Source organism: Talpa europaea, assembly GCF_964194135.1.
Source record: "Talpa europaea genome assembly, chromosome: 7".
NCBI lineage: Eukaryota > Metazoa > Chordata > Mammalia > Eulipotyphla > Talpidae > Talpa > Talpa europaea.
The window spans coordinates 99,737,768-99,757,977 of NC_140074.1; the positions used below are offsets into that span (position 1 = coordinate 99,737,768).

General features: G+C 48.8%; 1 protein-coding gene across 2 annotated transcripts in view; it reads right to left on the bottom strand.

Annotated features, from left to right (window-relative positions):
• SLC5A10 (solute carrier family 5 member 10) overlaps nucleotides 1-19,059 on the bottom strand; it is a gene marked incomplete at both ends in the record, with an annotated part of 60,772 nt that extends 41,713 nt beyond the window's left edge. For both annotated transcript variants that reach the window (XM_084236453.1, XM_084236452.1), the window contains 8 exons: nucleotides 75-280; nucleotides 1,761-1,841; nucleotides 2,150-2,255; nucleotides 7,353-7,457; nucleotides 8,139-8,198; nucleotides 8,543-8,647; nucleotides 9,046-9,117; nucleotides 18,946-19,059. In XM_084236453.1, the coding sequence (XP_084092579.1) occupies nucleotides 75-280; nucleotides 1,761-1,841; nucleotides 2,150-2,255; nucleotides 7,353-7,457; nucleotides 8,139-8,198; nucleotides 8,543-8,647; nucleotides 9,046-9,117; nucleotides 18,946-19,059 (849 nt within the window). The remainder of the gene's footprint in view (nucleotides 1-74; nucleotides 281-1,760; nucleotides 1,842-2,149; nucleotides 2,256-7,352; nucleotides 7,458-8,138; nucleotides 8,199-8,542; nucleotides 8,648-9,045; nucleotides 9,118-18,945) is intronic.
• Between the last annotated feature and the right edge of the window lie 1,151 nt (nucleotides 19,060-20,210).

The following is a 20,210-nucleotide window of genomic DNA, read 5'->3' on the forward strand; positions in this document are numbered from 1 at the left end:
GACGGGCTGCCCATCCCTCCAGATCTGCCCTGGAAGACAGCAAGGTGGGCTGGGCAGGTGACGTTGACACTCACCTGGTCCGTGCACCAGTACCAGGTGGCCATGATGGTCAGGCCGAAGGTCATCCCGGTCCATGGGAGGTCCCCCGTGTGGGGGTCTCGGAACATGTGCATGGCGTCTGCGCGCGGCAGGTGGCAGGTCGTGTTGGGGATGGTCTTGGATGGGACAGCCAGGGCGTAGGCTTCCGCCAGCTGCTCATACCCGCCGATCCGGTTGAAAGCTGGAGGCGGCAGGCGGGACAGGGACAGGTTGGTGGCTGGTGGTCCTGACCCCTGTCCCCCTCTGCTCTCATCTCACAAGTAACTTTCTAAAACATCAAACTTGACCTTTGCCCACTTCGCCTTTCCCAGTGTCTGGAGAAGTGCGGAGGGTAGAGGGTTTAAAAAAATAAGTGAATGCAGATATTATTTTATTTGTATTTAAGATAATGCTATTAAATGAGCATTTTGCACACGGGCACCCCAGTGTCCTATTGACTTGGTGGGAATTACTGGGGCCTCCGGATGCCCATCGGCCTCAGGGAAAGGGGCCTCTGACAGGCTGCAGACCGTCAGCTCCAACAATCAAAACTTTTTTCTTGGCGTTCAAGGACCTTCCCAAGGAGTGTTATAAGTCCTGGCCCAGGGGCTCCCAAAGAATGTGATTCTGGTGGGACTGAGCATGGCCAGGGCTGATGTGGCTCTGAGAAGGGAAACAGGTCTGAGGATGAGCAGAGGTGCCACTAATGCCCAAGAAAGTCAGCTGGGGCTTGAACATAGGGTCTTTTCTCTCTAGCCAGACCACGTTCACCCCCTCACGGTTGCTGTCTAGAGGTCAGGGCCGTGTGTCTCTGAGCCCTGGCCCATGTGTGGCTTTCGCTGTCTGCTCTCTCTTCCCTTCTGTCCAGACTGGGCCTGGCTGTCTGGGCCCCTTTCCTTTTATGGGTTCTGAGGACACTGGCCCCTGGCCTGAGAGGAGGCAGCTACAAAGAAGGCTGGACACAGGAAAAGCCCTGTCTCGTCCCCCGGCCCCACTCACTCCTCCACCTTTCCCAAGCAGGAACCCGCTGCCCGGACACTGTCCTCAATATCATTCCCCCCTGGAGTCCCAGCCAAGCCGGGATGTGTGCTCAGAGCAAATGCACAGACACTGTACAAGGGTCAGAAATCACTTGACCACGGGGTCCCAGAGTCCTAGGCTGGAAGAGACTTATTAAAGACCTTTGTTCATCCTCTGGGATCCTCCTGGCTCTGCTTGCATACTTCCAGAGGCAGGGAGTTCACTACCTCTAGCAGCCCGTTGAACTACCTGTCCCTGTTCCCAAACCAGTATGGCAAATCTATGTAAACCACCTTCTCTCCTCCCCTACCTTTGTCTACCAGGCAGCACTTCTTGGGATCTTGTACATGATTTTAAACAATTGAAGCAACGCCCAGGGCACTTTTGTGGTCTCCTAATTGTGTGTCTGCACACCGCCCTCAGTCCCACCTCAACTCAAGCCCTGAGCTAGGGCGGGTGCAGCCAGCCCCACATTTCTGAGTCAGCTCCAGCCTAGATCCCAGCAGCCAGGAGCTGGTGACAGTCAGGGGCTGGATCTCAGGGTGGAGGGGGCAGGCAGCCTCTGCGGCAAAGCACTGAGTTCCTCCTGCCTGGACCTCACGAGCCCACTCCCTCCCCAGCACCCACACCCAGGTCCTGAGGGGCAGCCCATAGACCCTCACCTTTGACAGTCAGGATGACAGCCCCCACCACCATGATGAGCGTTTGCAGGGCATCCGTGTAGATGACAGCGGCCAGGCCCCCTGCGGTGGGTGCAAAGTGGATAGAGGGGCCCATTCCTCCAAGGGGCGTGTCCAGGAAGGGACAGCTCTCCTGCCTCTGTGTGTGCTACCCTTTCCCAGGCTGGTAAGCTGTGAGACAAGGCAGCTGAGCCAGCAGGTCCAGGCTGCAAACCTCAGCCCACTTTCCAGGTGCTGGGAGGAGGACCTCGGTCTCAGCTCCCTCCCCCCGCTCCCCCCTTTCCAGTTCTGTGTCCACCCAACCAGAAGGGCTGATGTGCCCAGGCCCCTCTTCTTGGGTCCCCCAACCACCCCACGGCTGGAGCAAGTACCTGCGATGGTGTACAGGGCGGTGATGATGAGCATGACGATGGTGGAGAGGTAGAAGTTCCAGCCCAGGCAGATGTGCACAAAGAGAGCCCCCGCATACAGGTCGATCTGAGATGGGAGAGGCATCTTGTGCGGGGGCCCAAGGTGACTGCAGGACCCCAAGTGCCAAGCACTCCCCTGTGCCCCATGGATGAGCAGAGGGAGACCTTCTACCCTACCACCAGGAGTGGAAGGAGGTCCTAGCTGTGCACAAGCTCTTGCAGGGGACATTGCTCTGTTAAGTCCTGAGTAGCCGGTGCCCACCAGGGAGCAGTGTTGTTAATGAGCTTCACCCCACTGCCTGACGACATAAAAGACAGCCCTGTCCCCTCTGTCCATGGGGCCCCTGAGAGAGTCCAAGACTTGAGCTTCCTGAGGGACGCCCTGAAAGGCTTGTAGATCTCGTAAAATGGGCCCACATGCCTCCATCTCCAGACCTGCATCAGTCTGGGTATACCCCCATCCTCTGGCTGTCAGGCAGTCCCTCAACCACCCAGAAGAGACTAGGTGTGTGCCAGGGCAGGCTCAGGAAAGGTGAAGCCAGGACCTCATCTCAGGCTGAGGCTGAGCTTGGCCCCCAGGGGTGGGCTGGCCCCAATTCCTGCCATCCCCAGAACCAAGGGCAGGAATTGCAGACCTGAGGCAAGTTTTACCTCAGTGCTGGGATGGGCATTTCAGACTATAATCCAGGCCTGACCCACCACTGTGCAACAGGCACCTGGAGAGAGGGAGGGCAGGGCCTGACCTGTGGGGCCTGGGGGCAGGGCAAGGGGCTCCAATCCTGCCTTTCTATACTGGCTCAGTATGGGGGAGATAACCCGAAATAATAGCCTCTGGGTCCAAGAGGATTCCTGACAAGCTGAGTTTGCTGGTGCTTGGGACCAATTTACACAAGGCCTCCAGGGCACCAGCCCCTACCAGCTACCCCAATGACTCGCCCAACATAGAGCCGACCAGCACTGTTCTGAACCAGGTTCATGAAACCCCTGCTTCCTCCAGACTCCCCAGTCCCAGGGACACAGAGCCCAGGCAGAGACCGGCCCTGTCTCCAAAGCCCATGTTCCTTGCACCCCTCCCTGCAGACTCCTTTACCTCTCTGGAGAGGAGACCGGCCAGTGTAGCAGCTTGGATAGGTACTTTCAAAAGAACAGCACCCCCTTATTCTGGCCCCTGGCTTTAGCTGTATGTGTATGTGTGTGTGTGTGTGTGTAAAACCACGCTGCTTAAAGCAGTTCACTTCACCTCCCAAGCCTCAGTGGCCCTAATCTATAAAGTGGGGGAGCTATGTGGAGACCCCCAGGCCCAAGGCCAGCAGGAGGGCTCAGCCACCTCCCTACATGGAACCCTGTCCTCCCTTCTTGGGTAGCCAAGAAACTGGGGTGATACTTACACTGATATTCCCCCCTAAGTCACTCCCATGTCCCCTGCCCCCAAGCTCACACATCTCTACAGTTTGTCACCATCCCTTAGGAGTTCTGGAAACTTCTATCTTTGCCATACTCCCTGCACCCAACCCAACCCACTGGCCATTGCTGTTGATTCTTTTTCCAAATACTCCTCCCTGCTTCTGCTGCCCACGCCCCGAGGCCCCTTTTCTTCTTTCATCACACTTTTACATTTATTATGATTTTATTGGTATGTGTACTTATCTCCCTGAGGACCACAAACATGTTCATCACCTGGACTCTCCCAGGGCCTGGCATACAGCAGGTGCTCAGTGAATAGGCATGTCTGTATAAATCAGGCGTTGTACACAGAACCCACAGGCCAAATTCATCCATGCCCTTCAGTGTTGTCTTTTGTGCTCCACCACAAAGACCGTGTGGCCCACACACCTGAAAATATGTACTGTCTGAACCTTCACAGAAAAAATTAGCCAGCCTCTGGCAAATATCATCTCATTCAGTCCCATGAGGGGTGCCAGGCATTTGGTTGTACCGGGGATACATCAATAACAAAGAAAATATATAGGAGACAGATAATAGTCATTCTAAGTAAATTACTGAACATACTAGAAGCTTCTACACATCAGAAGGAGAGCAGGTAAGGGGGTTTGTGCCTGTCAGGCAGAGATAGGCCTCATGGAGAAGGTGCAATCTGAAAGACTTGAGAGAGCAGAGGGAGTGAGCCATGTGGATATCCAGGGAAACCAGGTTCCAGGCAGAGGCCACAGCACGTGTAAAGGCCCTGAGTTAGGCTCCTGCTTGGTGTGTTCATGGAAGTGCAAGAGGTTCAGGAGAAGGAGAGGCAAAATCAGTGAGGAAGCAGAGTCCACATCTTGACAGAAACTGGGGAGAGACCTGGTGGGTCACAGTAGCCTTTAACAGGCTGTGGGTTCACACCAAAGTTAACCAAGAGTGATAGAGCTGGACCTTGGTCCCCCAATCAGTGCTATCTGAAGGTCAGCATGGTGAACTCTGAGCCCTGCTATTACATATCTTCTATGCAGACTGGTGTCCCTGCCTGAGGGACAATAGCAGATGAGCCCTGTGGTCTGTCTCCAGACAGGCTGCAGTAGTGATGGGTCCCAGATTTGCAGACTTTGGGACTTCTGGGGATCAGCCCAGTAAGATCAGGGCCTCGGGGGGGCTGGCCAGACACATGCACTTCAAACAACTTCAGCCCAAAGCCATCAGCCAGGGAGGCCCCAAGCTCTCTCCAAAACCCAGCCTTAGCGTTCCCTGAGCTTCCCTCTATGCTTCATCTGCTCCAGCCCCAGCGTTGGCACTAAAGCCCCAGCCTTGACGTCAGTGGATTGTTCCCCATTTTATAGGTGGGTAAACTGAGTCACTCCATCACAAAGTGGAATTTGAAGTACCACATCCTAGCTGCTTCAGCACAGCAAGGTGGTGGCTGTGCCCTGGGCTGGTTGGCAAAGGCCTGGCTTATAAATGTGGTCTCAGCTTGATTCACCATGACTTTGAGCAAGTGATGGTCACTCTCTAGGTCTCAATTTTCTCATCTATAATTTGGAATGGTAGGGCAAGACTGTGAGCACCTTCTACTTGAATCTCCACCCTTCTGCAAGTCCCACCCAGGCTAACCACTTCATGTTCCTGAGTGTAAGCTATAAACTCCAGTGCAGGGATATCAACAGGATGAAACTGAGGCGTCAAAGAACACCCTATGCCAATGATTTGGCCTTATGGACCCCGCCAAGGCCTCTCCTCCACTTACCTCTCTCCCTACCAGTCTCTGGGAGGTGCCAGGCACAAACACAGGAACTGCGTCTCTCCTCTCCTGAGAGCTCCTAATGCCCCCTGGGTACTTTGACCCCTTAGGATCAGAAGCCCTCAGCCTCATTTCTGACTACAGCCAGCTAGGCCAGGGGTAGGAAACAGGCAGCCTGAAAGCCAAATGTGGCACTCAGGTTTGTTTAGATGAACACCAGTCCCCACCACTCCCTATCACCTTGCTCCCAGCAACTCCATGTGATTTTCTTGCCCGGTTCCTGGGAACATCTGATTTAGAGACCTCTAGAGTCTAGGCCCCCCGCCCTATGTACAGGCATGAATCACTTAAAGAGGTTTTGGTCATGGAGGGACCCATAGGCCATGCTTACAGCCTGGGTTGGTAGTAGACTGGGTCATCTAGGTTTGTGTGCCTTACATTCATACCACGATGAAACTGCCTGACAATTGCATTTCTCAGAACATGTTCCATCAATAAGCAAACATGATTACATACACTGCTTCCCACAGAGTTCCAGCCCCTCAGGGTCAGGGGCCAGGTCTTAAGTATTTCTGTACTCCAAGGAGGTGGATGGTATGGGGGAGCTCAGGAAATGTGGGAGAGGGAAGAAGAGCATGAATAGAAAATTCTGAACACAGTTCAAGGACAGCACAGAGCTGAGTTCAGAATCAGGTCTTGATCCAGTCTTAAAGGAAAGCCTTGAGGAACAAAACCTCCTGTGATACTCTGAGAGCATCTGGGACAGAGGACAGTGTGATGCTTGTTTGCTAAGAACAACACAGTGCCTGGGTTTCACTCAACTCCCCCTTGTACACACAGAGCAGGTGGGGGCTGCTGAGGGGCCACCAACTGACACCCCCACACCCCAGGTGGGAGAGAGGCAGGCCAACGGCAGTTCAGTCAGGGCCCGGCAAGAGCTCCAGGGCAACCCTAGTCCTACCCTGTGGCAGCTGAGGGCCTTCCTTTGCTCAGGCCCTCATTCCAGGGAATCCTGCCTGTGGCTCCTGGCTGACCAGCAAGGCCTCAGTCTCTCTAGCAAAGTAATGGCATGCCTTGATGTTCCTGCTCTCAGAGCAGAGCTGGAGAGGGCCCAGGAGTGACTGCACCTCTGAGAAGAAAGCTGGGCCCCACTGAGCACTCCCTACTACATACATACCGGGTCTCATCCCTCAGAGGCCTTGAGGGGCCCACACACTGGGCCTCCTTACAAGTGCTGTAGCTGAGGCTCAGGGTCTCACTCAGGAAGCAGCAGGCAGACCCAGGACTCAGGCCCAGGCCCTCTGCTTCCCAAACCCTTCAGAAGCTGGAGATGAAAAAGTCTGGAGGTCAGGGAAGATCCTTGACTGATTTGGGAGTGAAAAGCCTGGCCTTGCCACGAAGTCATAGGAGGCTTGGGATTAGTTATTTCCCCTCCCTGAACCTCAGTTTCCTTACCTGTAAAGTCAAGTCTAGGACAAGACAAGCTCTAAGTGGCTTCCGACTGATTTCTATTCTGTGATTTCTGTTCTTAACGTTTCCACCGTGACTAGGTCCAGGTCTCCAGGGCACCAAGGCCTGAAGGTGCCCACTGGGTTGGCACCCCAGTGGCAGGAGGGTATCACTACCGGGGGTCAGTTTAGTGATGTAGCTGACCAGCTATGGTCTGGAGCCAGGAGGTCCTTCTTTGGACGCGAGCAACTTCTGACTGGGATACTGGGATGGTGCGGGCTCCTGGCGCCCTCTAGTGGCAAGCCCTGGAAACGCACCCCAAGGAAGCTACCCAGGCTCCTTATCTACAGTACCCTCTAGGGACCATGGGCCAGTTGTCACAGACTCTTTATGACCCTGGGAAAATCACCCATGCCAGGGCCATTACCCAACTGTTAGAAAAGGCAGAGACAGAAGAGAGGAGCTCCGGTCTGTTTGAGTGGCCCCAAGAGCAGGGGTGTGTCCAGGGCATGCTGGCCGGGACCTGGGAGTGGAGGATATGCTCACCGATATCTTGGTGAAGACAGACAGCAGTAGGGACAGGACAGACAGGTATGTGCGAATCCGTAGGCCTCCGAAGCGCTTCTCAATGTACTCAGGCATAGTGACGATCTGGGGGAAGCATGGAGCAGAGTATAAGGGCTCCCCCAAACTGCACCTAGTGATTGGGGCTGGAGTTCTCAAGGACAAGGCCCATGCCCACCTAATCCTCACAGCCCCAGTACTGGGCCGTGGGTTCCAGGCTGAGTTCTGACCATACCTAAGGGTCTTAGGCAGGGTGGTAGAAGACTGGGGTTGACTCCTCTTGGTTGATATGAAGAATGGGTTGGAGGGACCACAGCTGGGGACAGAGGGACAAATTTGGAGACTGTAATGACAAGCTGGATGAGCTATGATGATGTTGAATGAGAGGTAGAGCAGGGGACAAACTGAGGGAGATCCAGCAAATGGATCTACTGGACTAGTGACTGTCCAGATGGAGCCAAAGGAGAATGCCACCCAGATGTACCTGCCAGGTATGCCACCCACAGGTGCATCCTGTGTGCTTGAGTAAACGGAGCAGCATCCCCAAGATACAGCACATGGGGACAGGGGAAACCACTATACAGGGCACCACACTGAAGCCAAGGGGACCTACCTTTGCAGGCTGATAGGAACTAATGACAAACCCAGACTGAGGCTTCACCAACTTGTGAGAAGCCAAGGGACCCTGACCATCCATCACCACCACTGACTCAGACCGAGGCCCAGACCCAATTAAGGGCCGTCCTGAGGCCGCAGGATCAGACTCACCTCTGAAGAGATGTAGATGGGTACAAACACCCATGCCAGCGCCAGAAGCACATACGTGGCCTGAAGGGGACAGAGCCAGGATGAGGACAATAGTCAGAACTCCCACAAGCCCTGCAGCTGGAGGTAAACTGGACCAGGTCGGGAGGCCTGATTCTCTAGGGCAGCCCCATCCCCTCCCTGGGCCTCCAACATTCCCTTGGTGCTGGCCTAGTCAGCATTTTGGACTTTTGAAGGCCAGGCTTCCCCAGGAACTCCGCCCCAGACACCTGCATAGACATTGGCTAGTCTGAGTTGCTGGGAGCTCCCCCTCTGGTGATGAAAGGCGGATTCAGATAGAGCCCCTATTCCGGGCCTCTCAAGCCACTTGCACCTTCCCAAAGCCCAGCCCAGCCCTGGAAGCTCACATTCCACTCAAAGCCAGCCACTGCCAGGCCTCCTGCTGCACCCGAGCCCGCCAGTCCAATGAAAAGGCCTGAGCCCTCACTGCTGGCAAAGAGAGAGGCTCCAATCTGAAAGAGAAAGATGAAAAAGAATCAGCTGCACAGCCAGTGCGTGTCCTCCCCACCCCCTAGCCCAGCAACATCTCTCTTCTACACAGACCTGAGTGTGTAGGTCTGGATGAGGAACCCAGACTCAGGGACAATAGTTGATTAGCCCATTGCCAGCCACACAACTAGTCCGGAGCAGACATTTCAGACTCCAAACCCCAGCACCCTATCTCGACACAGCCGACTTGGGGTTCCCCTGCCAGCCTCAGTCTGCCCCAGCACCACCTGCTTGGGATAGCCTAGCAGTGACCTGGGTGAAGAGGAGACAGAAGTGACCTCGGGGATGAAGATGCTGGCTGACCTGAGGTCAGGTGAGGCCCCACAGGAAGAAGGGGAGAGGGGAGTGAGGGCGCACTCACCGGCCACCACGCCATGTCCCGGCCTGCCAGGAAGTAGCCGCTCACCGTGTTCCTGCTGGCCCGACATGAGGACTGTAAGAACACAGGCAGAAATTGGAAGCCTTGAGCACCGCTGGGAGGAACTCACAGGGGCGCTCCTGCCGTGGAAAGCAGCCTGATACTTCCTTAAAGAGTTAGACATGAGATACCTCTGACCTAGCAATTGCACTCCTAGGTATGTGCCCAAAGGAACTGAAAAAGTGTGTGTGCCCACGTGTTCAATGCAGCACTAAGCACAATGGTCCAAAGGTGGAAACACTCCAAATATCCATCAACTGATGAACAGAAAAACAAAATGTGGTGTATTCAAACAACAGGATATTACCCAACCATGAAAACGGATGAAGTTCTGATTCATGCTGCCACATGGATGATCCTTGAAAACATTGACGGGTAAAAGAAGCAGACACAGCAGGCCACATATTATAGGATTCCCATTTATAGGAAATGTCCTGAACAGGTAAAACTGTTAGGGGGAAAAGGATGTCCCAAAGCAAATTCCATACAGGCTTTGTGGACTCCACCCCCACCCCAGGTCAAAGCCAAAGACACTGGGAACTCCAAATCCCATCGCCACCAAAGGGAAGGTGGCTGGGACCTGAGGGTAGGGTTAAGCAGCCAGGTGGATACAAAAGGCAGACACGTGGGCTTTGGGGATCTCCCATTTTGGCTCTCCACCAGCTCGCAGCGTCCGGCCAGCTCTGGGAGTGACTTTGGGTTTCCAGGTCGTCGGATCGGGTAGGACGCATTAAAGACTTTATTTCCCTATTTTCTCCCTGAGTTGTACATTTTCCTTATTTCTTTTTCTCTTGTAAATAAACCTTTTATTAACCCTTTTGCGTGTGTCTGTAGTAGAGTATTCATAAGTCCCTTTAAAGCGCGCGGGTGAAGACACACAGCCAGGAACACGTTTAATATCGGGGTTGCTCTATAACAAAACCACAGGGCCAGAAAACAGATTAGTGATTGCCAGGTACTGGGGAGGGAGCGAAAGGGGAGTGACTGCTAATAGGTACAGGGTTTCCTTTTAGGGCAATGAAAATGCTTTAGAATTAGATAGAGGTTGTAGTTGCATGGCATTGTGAATGTACTCAATGTCACTGACTTGTTTACATCAAAATAGTTAATTTCATGTTACCTGAATATGATCTGAATTAAAAACAAAACCAAAATCCAACAGAGTCAGCCAGCTCCTCATCCACAGGCAGCCACCCTAGCCCCAGGGGTCAACTCCTCCCCGCTTGATTCATTTCTGGCTTTTGTATGGACTGCCACCCAAGGTCCCAGTGTGGCTGCCCCCTGGGGGAGCTCTGGTCCAGGGGAGAGATGAACAAACACAGGCCCCAGTGGGAGCCAGTGACCATAAACAGTCAACTGCCTTCCATGCTTTTCATCCCTGACCCACCAGACAGCCTCAGGACGGTGCCTGTGGTTCTGAAGGTCAAGTCTAAGTTGGACCTCCATGAGCTCACTCAGTGAGAGGTTGCACCTGATTTCCATTTTTGCTTCTTTGGTGAGGACCTTGAGCCAAGGAATCTGAGAGCCCTTTGGTCTTATTTCTTACTTCTACTATTTGTTAGGTACATTTCAAAAAATTACCACTTGACCTCAAAGATGAACACCTGGAACTTATATAATGATTATAATGCAATGAATGTTACGTCAATAAAACAAATAAATTAAGAAAAAATATTGTGCCTCCCCAGTGGCGCAGCGGTTGAACGCCACGCTACAAAGCTGCCTGCAGCATTTGTAGTGCTGGTTCCATTCCCTGCCAGCCAGGGAGAAACCCACATGGTGCGGCAGACCTCTCCTGCCTCGCCCGCTGCTCCCCTCAGCAGTGTCTTTGGTCTGTCTACCTGTTCTGCTCCCTACTCTGTCTCTGGTGAATTCTCTCACCCTCCCGTACTTCTGAACTGTACCCCAGTTCTTGTATAAATGAATAAATAAATCTTTAAAAAAATAAAAATATATATTACTTGAGCATTCCTGCATGCCTTTTGTTTGGTGGGTGGTGTCGAATTTTGTGTTCCACATGCATGGAATAAAAAAACTAGAATTAGAATGCTGGAGGGCAAAATCTTGCTCTTCCTCTTCTTGGCTGTGTGAACTTGGGCAAGTTACTCAGTCAGTGTGTGTCAGTTTCCTCATCTGCAATACGGGTCTAACACAAACTCTTCCCTTCTAGGGATTTCATGAGGTTTAATGAGTTAATACTGGTCACGCACTGACAATGGTGCCTGGTACTTGGTACATGTTCAATAAGAGTCAGCAATTACATTTTTTCCCAAGCCCTCACGTAGTGCTATCTGGACAGGAGAAACTGAAAACAAGAGAAATTTGAAAAGAGGGACGCAAGTAATGTAATTAGACATATATTTTGCATTTCAAAATCAATTCAAAACAAAACTCAAAGTTTTGCTGCTGCAGAAAACTCATCCTAATTCTAAACAAAGTAAAAGATTGGAAGACAATCCTAAAAACAAATGGTAACCCAAAAAGTCAGGTACAGCCATACTTACATCAGATAAAACAGCTTTTAACAAAGGTAATAAGAGACAGGGTTGCTCATTATATAATGATTAAGGACTCACTATAACAAAGCGCTATAAATGCATATCAATGATGAAGCATCAAAATACATAAATCAATTATTAATAGAACTAAAGAGAGGCATTGATACCAACACATAATAGTAGAGGATTTTAACATTCCACTCATAACCATGGACATATCGGGGCCTCCCTGGTGGCACAGGGGTTAAAGACAGCTCTATCAAGCTACTGCCAGCCACTGCAGCACAAGTTCGATCCCTGGCCTGGGAGCTAACCCACATGGCACGGCAGACTTCTCATGTCTTGCCCACTGCTCCCCTCAGCAGTGTATTTCAGTAGATCTGCTCCCTACTTTCTCTGGTGACTCCCCACACTGCCCCCCACCCACGACCTCTGGCTTACACCCCAGTTCTTGTATGCATAAATAAATAAATCTTTCCCAAAAAAGACCATGGACAGATCAACTGACAGATAATAAATAAGGAAACAATAGCTTTAATGGACAAACTAGACCAGATGGGTTTAATAGACATTTACAGAACGTTCCACTCCCAAACAGCAAAATTTATAGCAAGTGCACATGTAACATTCTCAAGGATAGACCACATGTTAGGACACAAAACTACTGTCAATAATGTTATAAGGAATGATATCATAGCAAGTATCTTCTTCAATCACAACACTATGAAACTAGAAATCAACAACAAAAAGAAAACTGGAAAAGCCTCAAACATGTAGAAATTAAACAACATGCTTCTCAATATCCATTGGTCAATGAGGAAATTAAAACAGTAGTAAGAAATATTTGGAGACTAGCAAAAATGAAGATAGGAATTAGCAGAATCCATAGGATGCTGGAAAGCAGTACTAAGAGAGAAGCTAATAGAAATACAGGCCTACATCAAGGATCAAAATTCCAAATAAATAATTGAACCTTATATCTAAAGCAACTTGAAAGAAGAACAAACAAAGCCAAAATTCAGTAGAAGGTAGGAAGTAATAAAAATCAGACCAAAAATAAATGAAATAGAAACCAGAAAGACAATACAAAAGATCAATGTAACCAACAGTCAGTTTGAAAAGGTAAACAAAAGCCACAAACCTTTAGCTAGGCACACAAAGAGAGAAAACCCAAATAAATAGAATAAAAAATGAAAGAGGAAAAATTACAACAGATGCCATAAAATACAAAGAGACTACTGTGAGCAACTTTATGATATTAAAGCATATATAGCTATATGCTAACCAGGATGAGAGAGAAAACTTGAACAAATTAATCACAAGTGTAAAAAACTGAAAAGTAATCAAAAATCTTGTATGCATATGCTCCCCTCAGCAGTGTATTTCATCACGCCTGTTCTGTTCCCCTCTCTGGCTCTGGTGAATTCTCTCACACTCCCGCGCTTCTGACTGTACCCAGTGCTTGCATAAATAAATAAATCTTTAAAAAAAAATCTTAGATGCATAAATAAATCTTTAAAAAAAGAACCTACTTCAATATAATAAAGGCCATATGTTACAAACAGCTAATATACTCAGTAGTGAAAAGCTGAAATGTTTTCTTTTAAGATCAGGAAGAAAACACTGTACTACTTCTCTTTAACTTACTATTAGTAGTCTTAGTCAGAACAATTAGACAACAACAAGAAATAAAAAGTATCCAGATTGGAAAAGAAGTGAAACTATCATTATTTGCAGATGGTATAATTAATAGATATGCACATACATACATACATTCATATATATATATATATAGAGAGAGAGATGTATATCTATATATGGAGATATATATCCTGAAAACACCACTAAAAAACTATTAGAAACAATGAATGAAGACCAAAAAAAAGCAAGTTACAAAATCAATATACAAAAATCTGTTGCATTCTTACATGCAAATAATGAATGAGAAGAAAAAGAAATTAAGAAAACAGTCCTGTTTGCATCAAAATTGAATCAAAAAACTAGGAATAAATTTAACAATGGAAGTGAAAGACCTATACAGTGAAAACTGCAAGACATCTTTAAAAGATATAAAGAAAGACACAAAGAGATAGAAAGATATTCCATTATGAATGGGGAGAATCAATATAATCAAATGACCATCATACCAAAAGCAATATACAGATTAAATAAGATCACTATTAAAATTTCAATGATTTTTAAGGACATAAAACCCAAAATAGTAAAATTTATGTAGAAACCACAAAGACCCTGAATAGCTAAAGCAATCGAGAAAAATGCAATCATCATGTCACCCAACTTTCACTCTATTACAAAGTGACAGTAATTAAAACAATATGTTACTAGAATAATAGATACATGGATCAATGGAATAGAATGAAGAACCCAGAAGTAAACCCACATATATATCAACACTTTAATCTATGGCAAAGAAGCCACAGGCCATACAAAGGAGAAAGGAAAATCTCTCTAACAAAATGCTGGGAAAACTTGACAGCCACAAGCAGAAGAATGAAATTGGATCACTCTTTAACTCCACACACAAAAATTAATTCAAAATGAATTAAAGGCCTGCCTGTAACACTCAAAACCATAAAATACATAGAAGAAAACAGGTGATATGCTTGATGATATCAGTCTTCAAGAGGTCTTTGTGGACTCTACCACACTGTAAGGGAAATGAAAGCTTCAAATTCAAAAGCTTCTGCACAGCAAGAGAAAATATCAGCCAAAAAAAAAAAAAATCTGCTGAAACAGCATGGTATTGGAACAAGAACAGACACACGGAACAATGGAACCGAATAGAAAATCCAGAAATAAACCCACAGATTTATGGTCAACTAATCTTTGACAAAGGAGCAAAGACTATGCATTGGAGCAAAGAAAGTTTGTTCAATAAATGGTGCTGGGAAAACTGGGTCGCTACATGCAAAAGAATGAAGCTTGACCACTACCTCACACCATACACAAAAACCAACTCAAAATGGATTAAAAAACTAGACATAAGACCGGAAACCATAAATATATATAGAAGGAAATATAGGCAAAACACTACATGACATGCACCTCAAAGACATCTTTACAGCCACATCACCCAAAGCAGTGATAGTGAAGGCAAAGATAAACAGCTGGGACTACATCAAATTAAAGAGCTTCTGCACAGCAAAAGAGACAATAACCAAAACAAAGAGAAACCCCACCGACTGGGAGAACATTTTTGCACACAACACTAATGATAAAGGACTGATCACAAAAATCTACAAAGAGCTGATAAGACTCAACAAAAACAAAGAAAGTAATCCAGTCAAAAAATGGGCAGAAGAGCTAAAAAGAAACTTCTCCAAAGAAGAAATGCAAATGGCCAACATGCATATAAAAAAATGTTCAACATTACTTGTAATCAGGGAAATGCAAATCAAAACTACAATGAGATACTTACACCAGTGAGAATGGCACATATTAAAAAAACTAGCAACAACAAATGTTGGCGAGGTTGTGGAGAAAAAGGAACTCTCCTGCATTGCTGGTGGGAGTGCAAACTGGTCCAAACACTATGGAGAGCTGTGTGGAGATTTCTTGACCTACTAAACATAGAGCTTCCATATGATCCAGCAACTCCACTCCTAGATATTTACCCAAAAGACATAGAAACATTAATTCCAAAGGGCACCTGCACCTCTATGTTTATAGCAGCACTATTTACAATAGCTAAGGTATGGAAACAGCCCAGATGCCCAAAAATAGATGACTGGATCAAGAAGATGTGGTACATATACACCATGGAATATTACTCAGCAGTCAAAAAAGATAAACACATGCAGTTTGCAGCAACATGGATGGAGCTGGAAGGGATCATGCTCAGCAAAATAAGTCAAAAAGAAAAAGAAAAATACCAGATGGTCTGACTCATAGCAGGAATTTAGAAAACTTAAATAAGGGACCAATTAATACAAAGTAAAAATCAAAATCAACAAGCCACTATAAACCAGAGACACACTATGGGGTGGAGGGGAGGAGAGGAAGGACTAGGATCAAAATAAGGGGGGGTGCAATTATATGGGGAATATAACCAAAATGAAAATGCATACATTGTGCAAAAATGAAAAATGATATAAGAATTATATAAAATAAAATATTTTTAAAAATCTGCTGAAAGGGAGCAGAAATTTGCAGACCATAGATCTGATAATGCATTGATATCCACAACATATGAAGGACTTGTGTAACTCAACAATGAAAATACAATGAACCTCATTGAAAAAAGGACAGAAGATCTAGATAGACATTTCTCTGAAGAGGACGTACAGATGGCCAACAGGACATGAGAAAATGCTCATCACCACTTATATCAGGGAAATGCATCAAAACCAATGAGATAACATCTCACGCCTGTAAGAATAGCCTACATCAAAAGACTAGTACCAAATGTTGACAAGGATGTGGAGAAAAAAGAACCCTCATAAACTGTTGGTTGAAATGTAAACAGAGGCAACGATTTCAGAAAGCAGAATGAATCTTCCACAAAAAGCTAAAAAGAGACATACCATATGATCCAGCAATCCCACTTCTGGGGATCTATTCAAAGAATATGAAACCAGGGCCTCCCTGGTGGCACAAGGGGTTAAGTCTCAGCACAATGAAGCTATCACCAGCCACTGCAGCACTAGTTCAATGCCGGGCCAGGGAGCTGACCCACATGGCGCAGCAGACCTCTCCTGTCTCACTCACTGCTCTCCTCAGCAGTGTATTTTCAGTCAATCTGCCTGTTCTGCAACCCTCTCTGTCTCTGGTGAATCTTCTCAACCCCCCACCCCCCACCTCTGGCCTATAACCCAGTTCTTGTATGCATAAATAAATAAATCTTTAAAAAAAAAGAATATAAAAACATTAACTCTCAAAAAGAAGAAGCAGTTGTGGAGAGGGTGCAACAGATGGCGGTGGATGCTTTCTTAATACATATTACTAATAAATAAAACATAAATAAGAATTTGAACACAGTCTCAACCACTAGCCTAGGCATGTGTCCTCTGTGAAGGAAACTGGACTCAAAGTAAAGTCACACAGGGGCAGGGGCCAAGAGAAATGCACAGTGAAATACAGCCATAGCCTTGCTGATACTTGGAAACCCCTGGAGTAGATACACTGCACCCAAAGCCTTCCCCTGGGCTGTACTTTTCAGTGTGGATGCCATTACATGTCCTGCCTTGTTTGGGCTCATTCAAAGCAGGTGTCTGTCACTGGTTAACCCATACTGTAAAGGACACAGCAGACTCAGTTCAAGGTCCTGTCTCCAGGATCAGCTCCTTGAAGGCCCCCTCCCTGGCTCTCTTAACCCCACCAGCAGAGCACTTCAGCAGGCCTGTGCCTGCCCAGCTTGCTCAGTCTGCCTCTGAGCCATCAGTGCCTATACAAGCTCCCTCAGGTTCCAGCACCCTCCCAGTGGCCCTGTACTCTTCTGCACATGCTCACAGCTCTCCGGCCAGTGGCACCCAGGGGTCCTGCTTGGAGGGCCAGGTCAGAACTCACATGGCACCACTGCCAGTGGCACCAGCCTGTAAATGGGAAGGCTGTGCTGGGAAGGGTGTGTCCTGGGCAGTGAGATGGCTGGGACCTGAGTCACCCGGCAGAAAGGCTCTGGCTCAGATGCCCAAAACATCTGAGATGTGCCTGACCAACTAAATGCCCACCCAGGTCAATGAGAGCCTCTCTCTCCTCTTCCGTCTTCAAATCTTCCTGACCTCCAGCACCCTTCACCACCTGTTCTGCACCATGCAGGAGCCCCCACCCCCCTGAATTGCCTGCCAACTTTTGTGTTGAAGGAAACGGAGGCCCAGATATGTTAAGTAACTTGCTTGCACAGGAACAGAGCCAGGACTAGAACTCAGCTTTCCTGATGGCCAGCACCGGTTTCCTTGGGATGTACTACTATATCACCTAAGAATGCATTCAGGTTACGGTTCTTGCTGCTACCACTACTCCCACTACCACTACTACAGCCTACAGTCACCACTACACCGCCCTTGCTGCCACTATCACCACTATTGCCACCGCTCCTGCCACTGCTTTGACTGCCGGGAGCACCAAGCACCACTCTGACTATGGAGCCAGCCAGCCACAGGGTCCAGCACATGGGATGAGGAAAATGGTCTGTACATCTTACAGATCCAGACCCTGAGACCCAGAATGCTGAGTATTTCCTAGGATACCAGGGCTGGGGACATGAGCAGTCTCCTCTCCCAGCCCCCAGGCTTAGTGAAGGTAACAAGGGGCATTCATTCTCCAGGGGGGATGAAGACCACAGTGTGTCAGGATCAGGAGTGTTGTCCTGGGCAGCTGAGGGGGAGAGGGGAGGGAAGGTGGCCTGCAGAGCCAAAGTGCTGGCTTGTGGCGTCTACCTCCCCTCTAGGAAGGCCTCCAACATCAGCAACATGAGCAGGCAGGAGGCGCCCTTTGCGCCGCACAGCCCCAGGTTTCACTTGCAAGGGGCTGGTATGTGCCTGGGCAGTGGGAGGACCGGTGATGTGCAAGGTGGGCGTAGCAGGGGTCTGATGGGCTGAGATCACTTTCTTATCGCAGGTGAGAGAAGCTGGCTTATGAACTAGGCTGGGTAGGTGGACACAGATCCCAGGGAGCTTGTTAAAAATAAAGATCCTTGAGGGGCCTCCCTGGTGGTGCAGTGGTTGAGCGCTGGGTTACGAAGCTGCTCACAGCCTCGGCAGCGCCAATTCGATCCCTGGCTGATCCCCGGCCGATCCCCAGCCAACGGGTGAGGGTCCCACATGGTGCGCAAACCTCTCCTGCCGCCCGCTGCTCCCCTCAGCAGTGTACTTTGTCAGTCTGCCTGTTCTGCTCCCCGCTCTGACTCTGGTGAATTCTCTCACCCTCCCGCACTTCTGACTGTATCCAGTGCTTGTATAAATAAATATTTATAAATAAATAAATAAAATAAAGATCTCTGAATCCCAGATGCCCTCCCTCCCTCTGCTTTCTGACCCAGCAGGTATTGGGTGCAGCAGGGAATCTCTGTGACCTTATCGTTTGGGTACATAGTCACACATGAGCCCATCTAACATGGAGGAAGACGAACTACACCATCCAGTTTCGAGAGCCCAGGGACAGTCCAGCTAGGACTGCCCCACAGACAGAATGTCCTCTCCTCTCAGGTTGAGAAGTCATTGCCCGAAGAGAAAAAGGCTCTGGGTCAAGGTCTCTGACAAGTCTAACCCAAGGCTGGGAGGGGGACCCCAGAGACACTGGACCTTCAAGGGAGCCAAAGCTGATGCCATGAGCATGTGTCTGCCCACAGCGCCCACATCCCAGCCGGTCACCCATGGAGTCCTCTTACCCAAATGCCCACAGCCACATTCAGAGCAAAATACAGAGTGATGACGATGATGTCGGCCACGTTCAGCTGCGGTCCAGGCTCATGGGGGTCGCTAGTGCTGTTGTCCATTGCCATCCTGCAGCAGGTGCCAGTGTTAAGGGACTATGGGCCAAGCCTGGTCAGGGATAGGGCTTCCTGGAAGGCATTAAATTGATCATTAAACCAAGGGGATGGTGGCATCTGCTGCTCACAGCATAGCTGTGTGCAGGAAAACTGCTTCAAAGTGCAGCTCCGTCCCCTCCACACTCAGTAGGCCATGGGGGAGCACAGGGAGGAGGGACGGGAGTCTCCTTCAACTCAGAAGAGGTGTGGGGAGATTAAAGGGAATTTAGTGGAAGGCAATCAGAACAGTCCAGAAAGAAAAGGCTAAGCTATCTAATGATCAGTTCAATGTATATTTAATTAGCGTGAGAAGCATGGACTGTTGCCTTACCCCTCAACATGCAGCCGCATCCTCCCGTGGCAATGGAACCCCGTGCAGACATAGAGGGACTTGGGATGGTGGCCCAAAAACTTCCCTGGGTTGGATAATAAGGCCCATCACCAACATTTCTGTTCTCTTTTTCTGGACCAATGACACAGGTGCAGGCCCCCTCAATGTGACCATTGGCTCAGGTGCTGGTCTGCCCAGTACCATGGAGGAGCACTAGATCTCCAAGCACTGCCTGCCAGGAGCCAAGGATGGTGCTCAAGGTGTCTGCACATCATCCCGTTTCATCCTCAAAGCAACAACTCAGAAGTGATGTTAAATCACAGTCAAGGAACAGAGGCTGAGGCTGATCCCTTTGTCCTTATGCAGCCACTTAAGAGACAGAGCTGGAGTTCAGCTCCAGTTCTGATGCCAAGTCTTCCCTGTTGGTGGTGATGATGGCTCAGCTCCCATCACATTCCATCCACCCCTTCCTGGCGGGTGCTCACTCACTAATTAAAGCAGCGTGCACAGCCGCAGGTGTCTCATTGACACAGCCTGTGGCTTTGCAAAGCACTTGGAGTTTAACCAGGACACACAGCCCTTTTCAAAAGTGTTAATGAGTGAGCTGTGCTGGGAACATGCTGGCCTGCAAACCTGTCCTTTTACTCGGTGACCTGAGGTAAAGGGCTTAAAGATTAATCCCTTCACACCCTGAGACAAGTCCTGTGACTAGACAGGAGAAAAAGCCAAGTACCACTTACAGGAAACCTGAGGCAGGGGCAGAAAGCCCTCCTCGCCACCTGCCTCCCCTCTG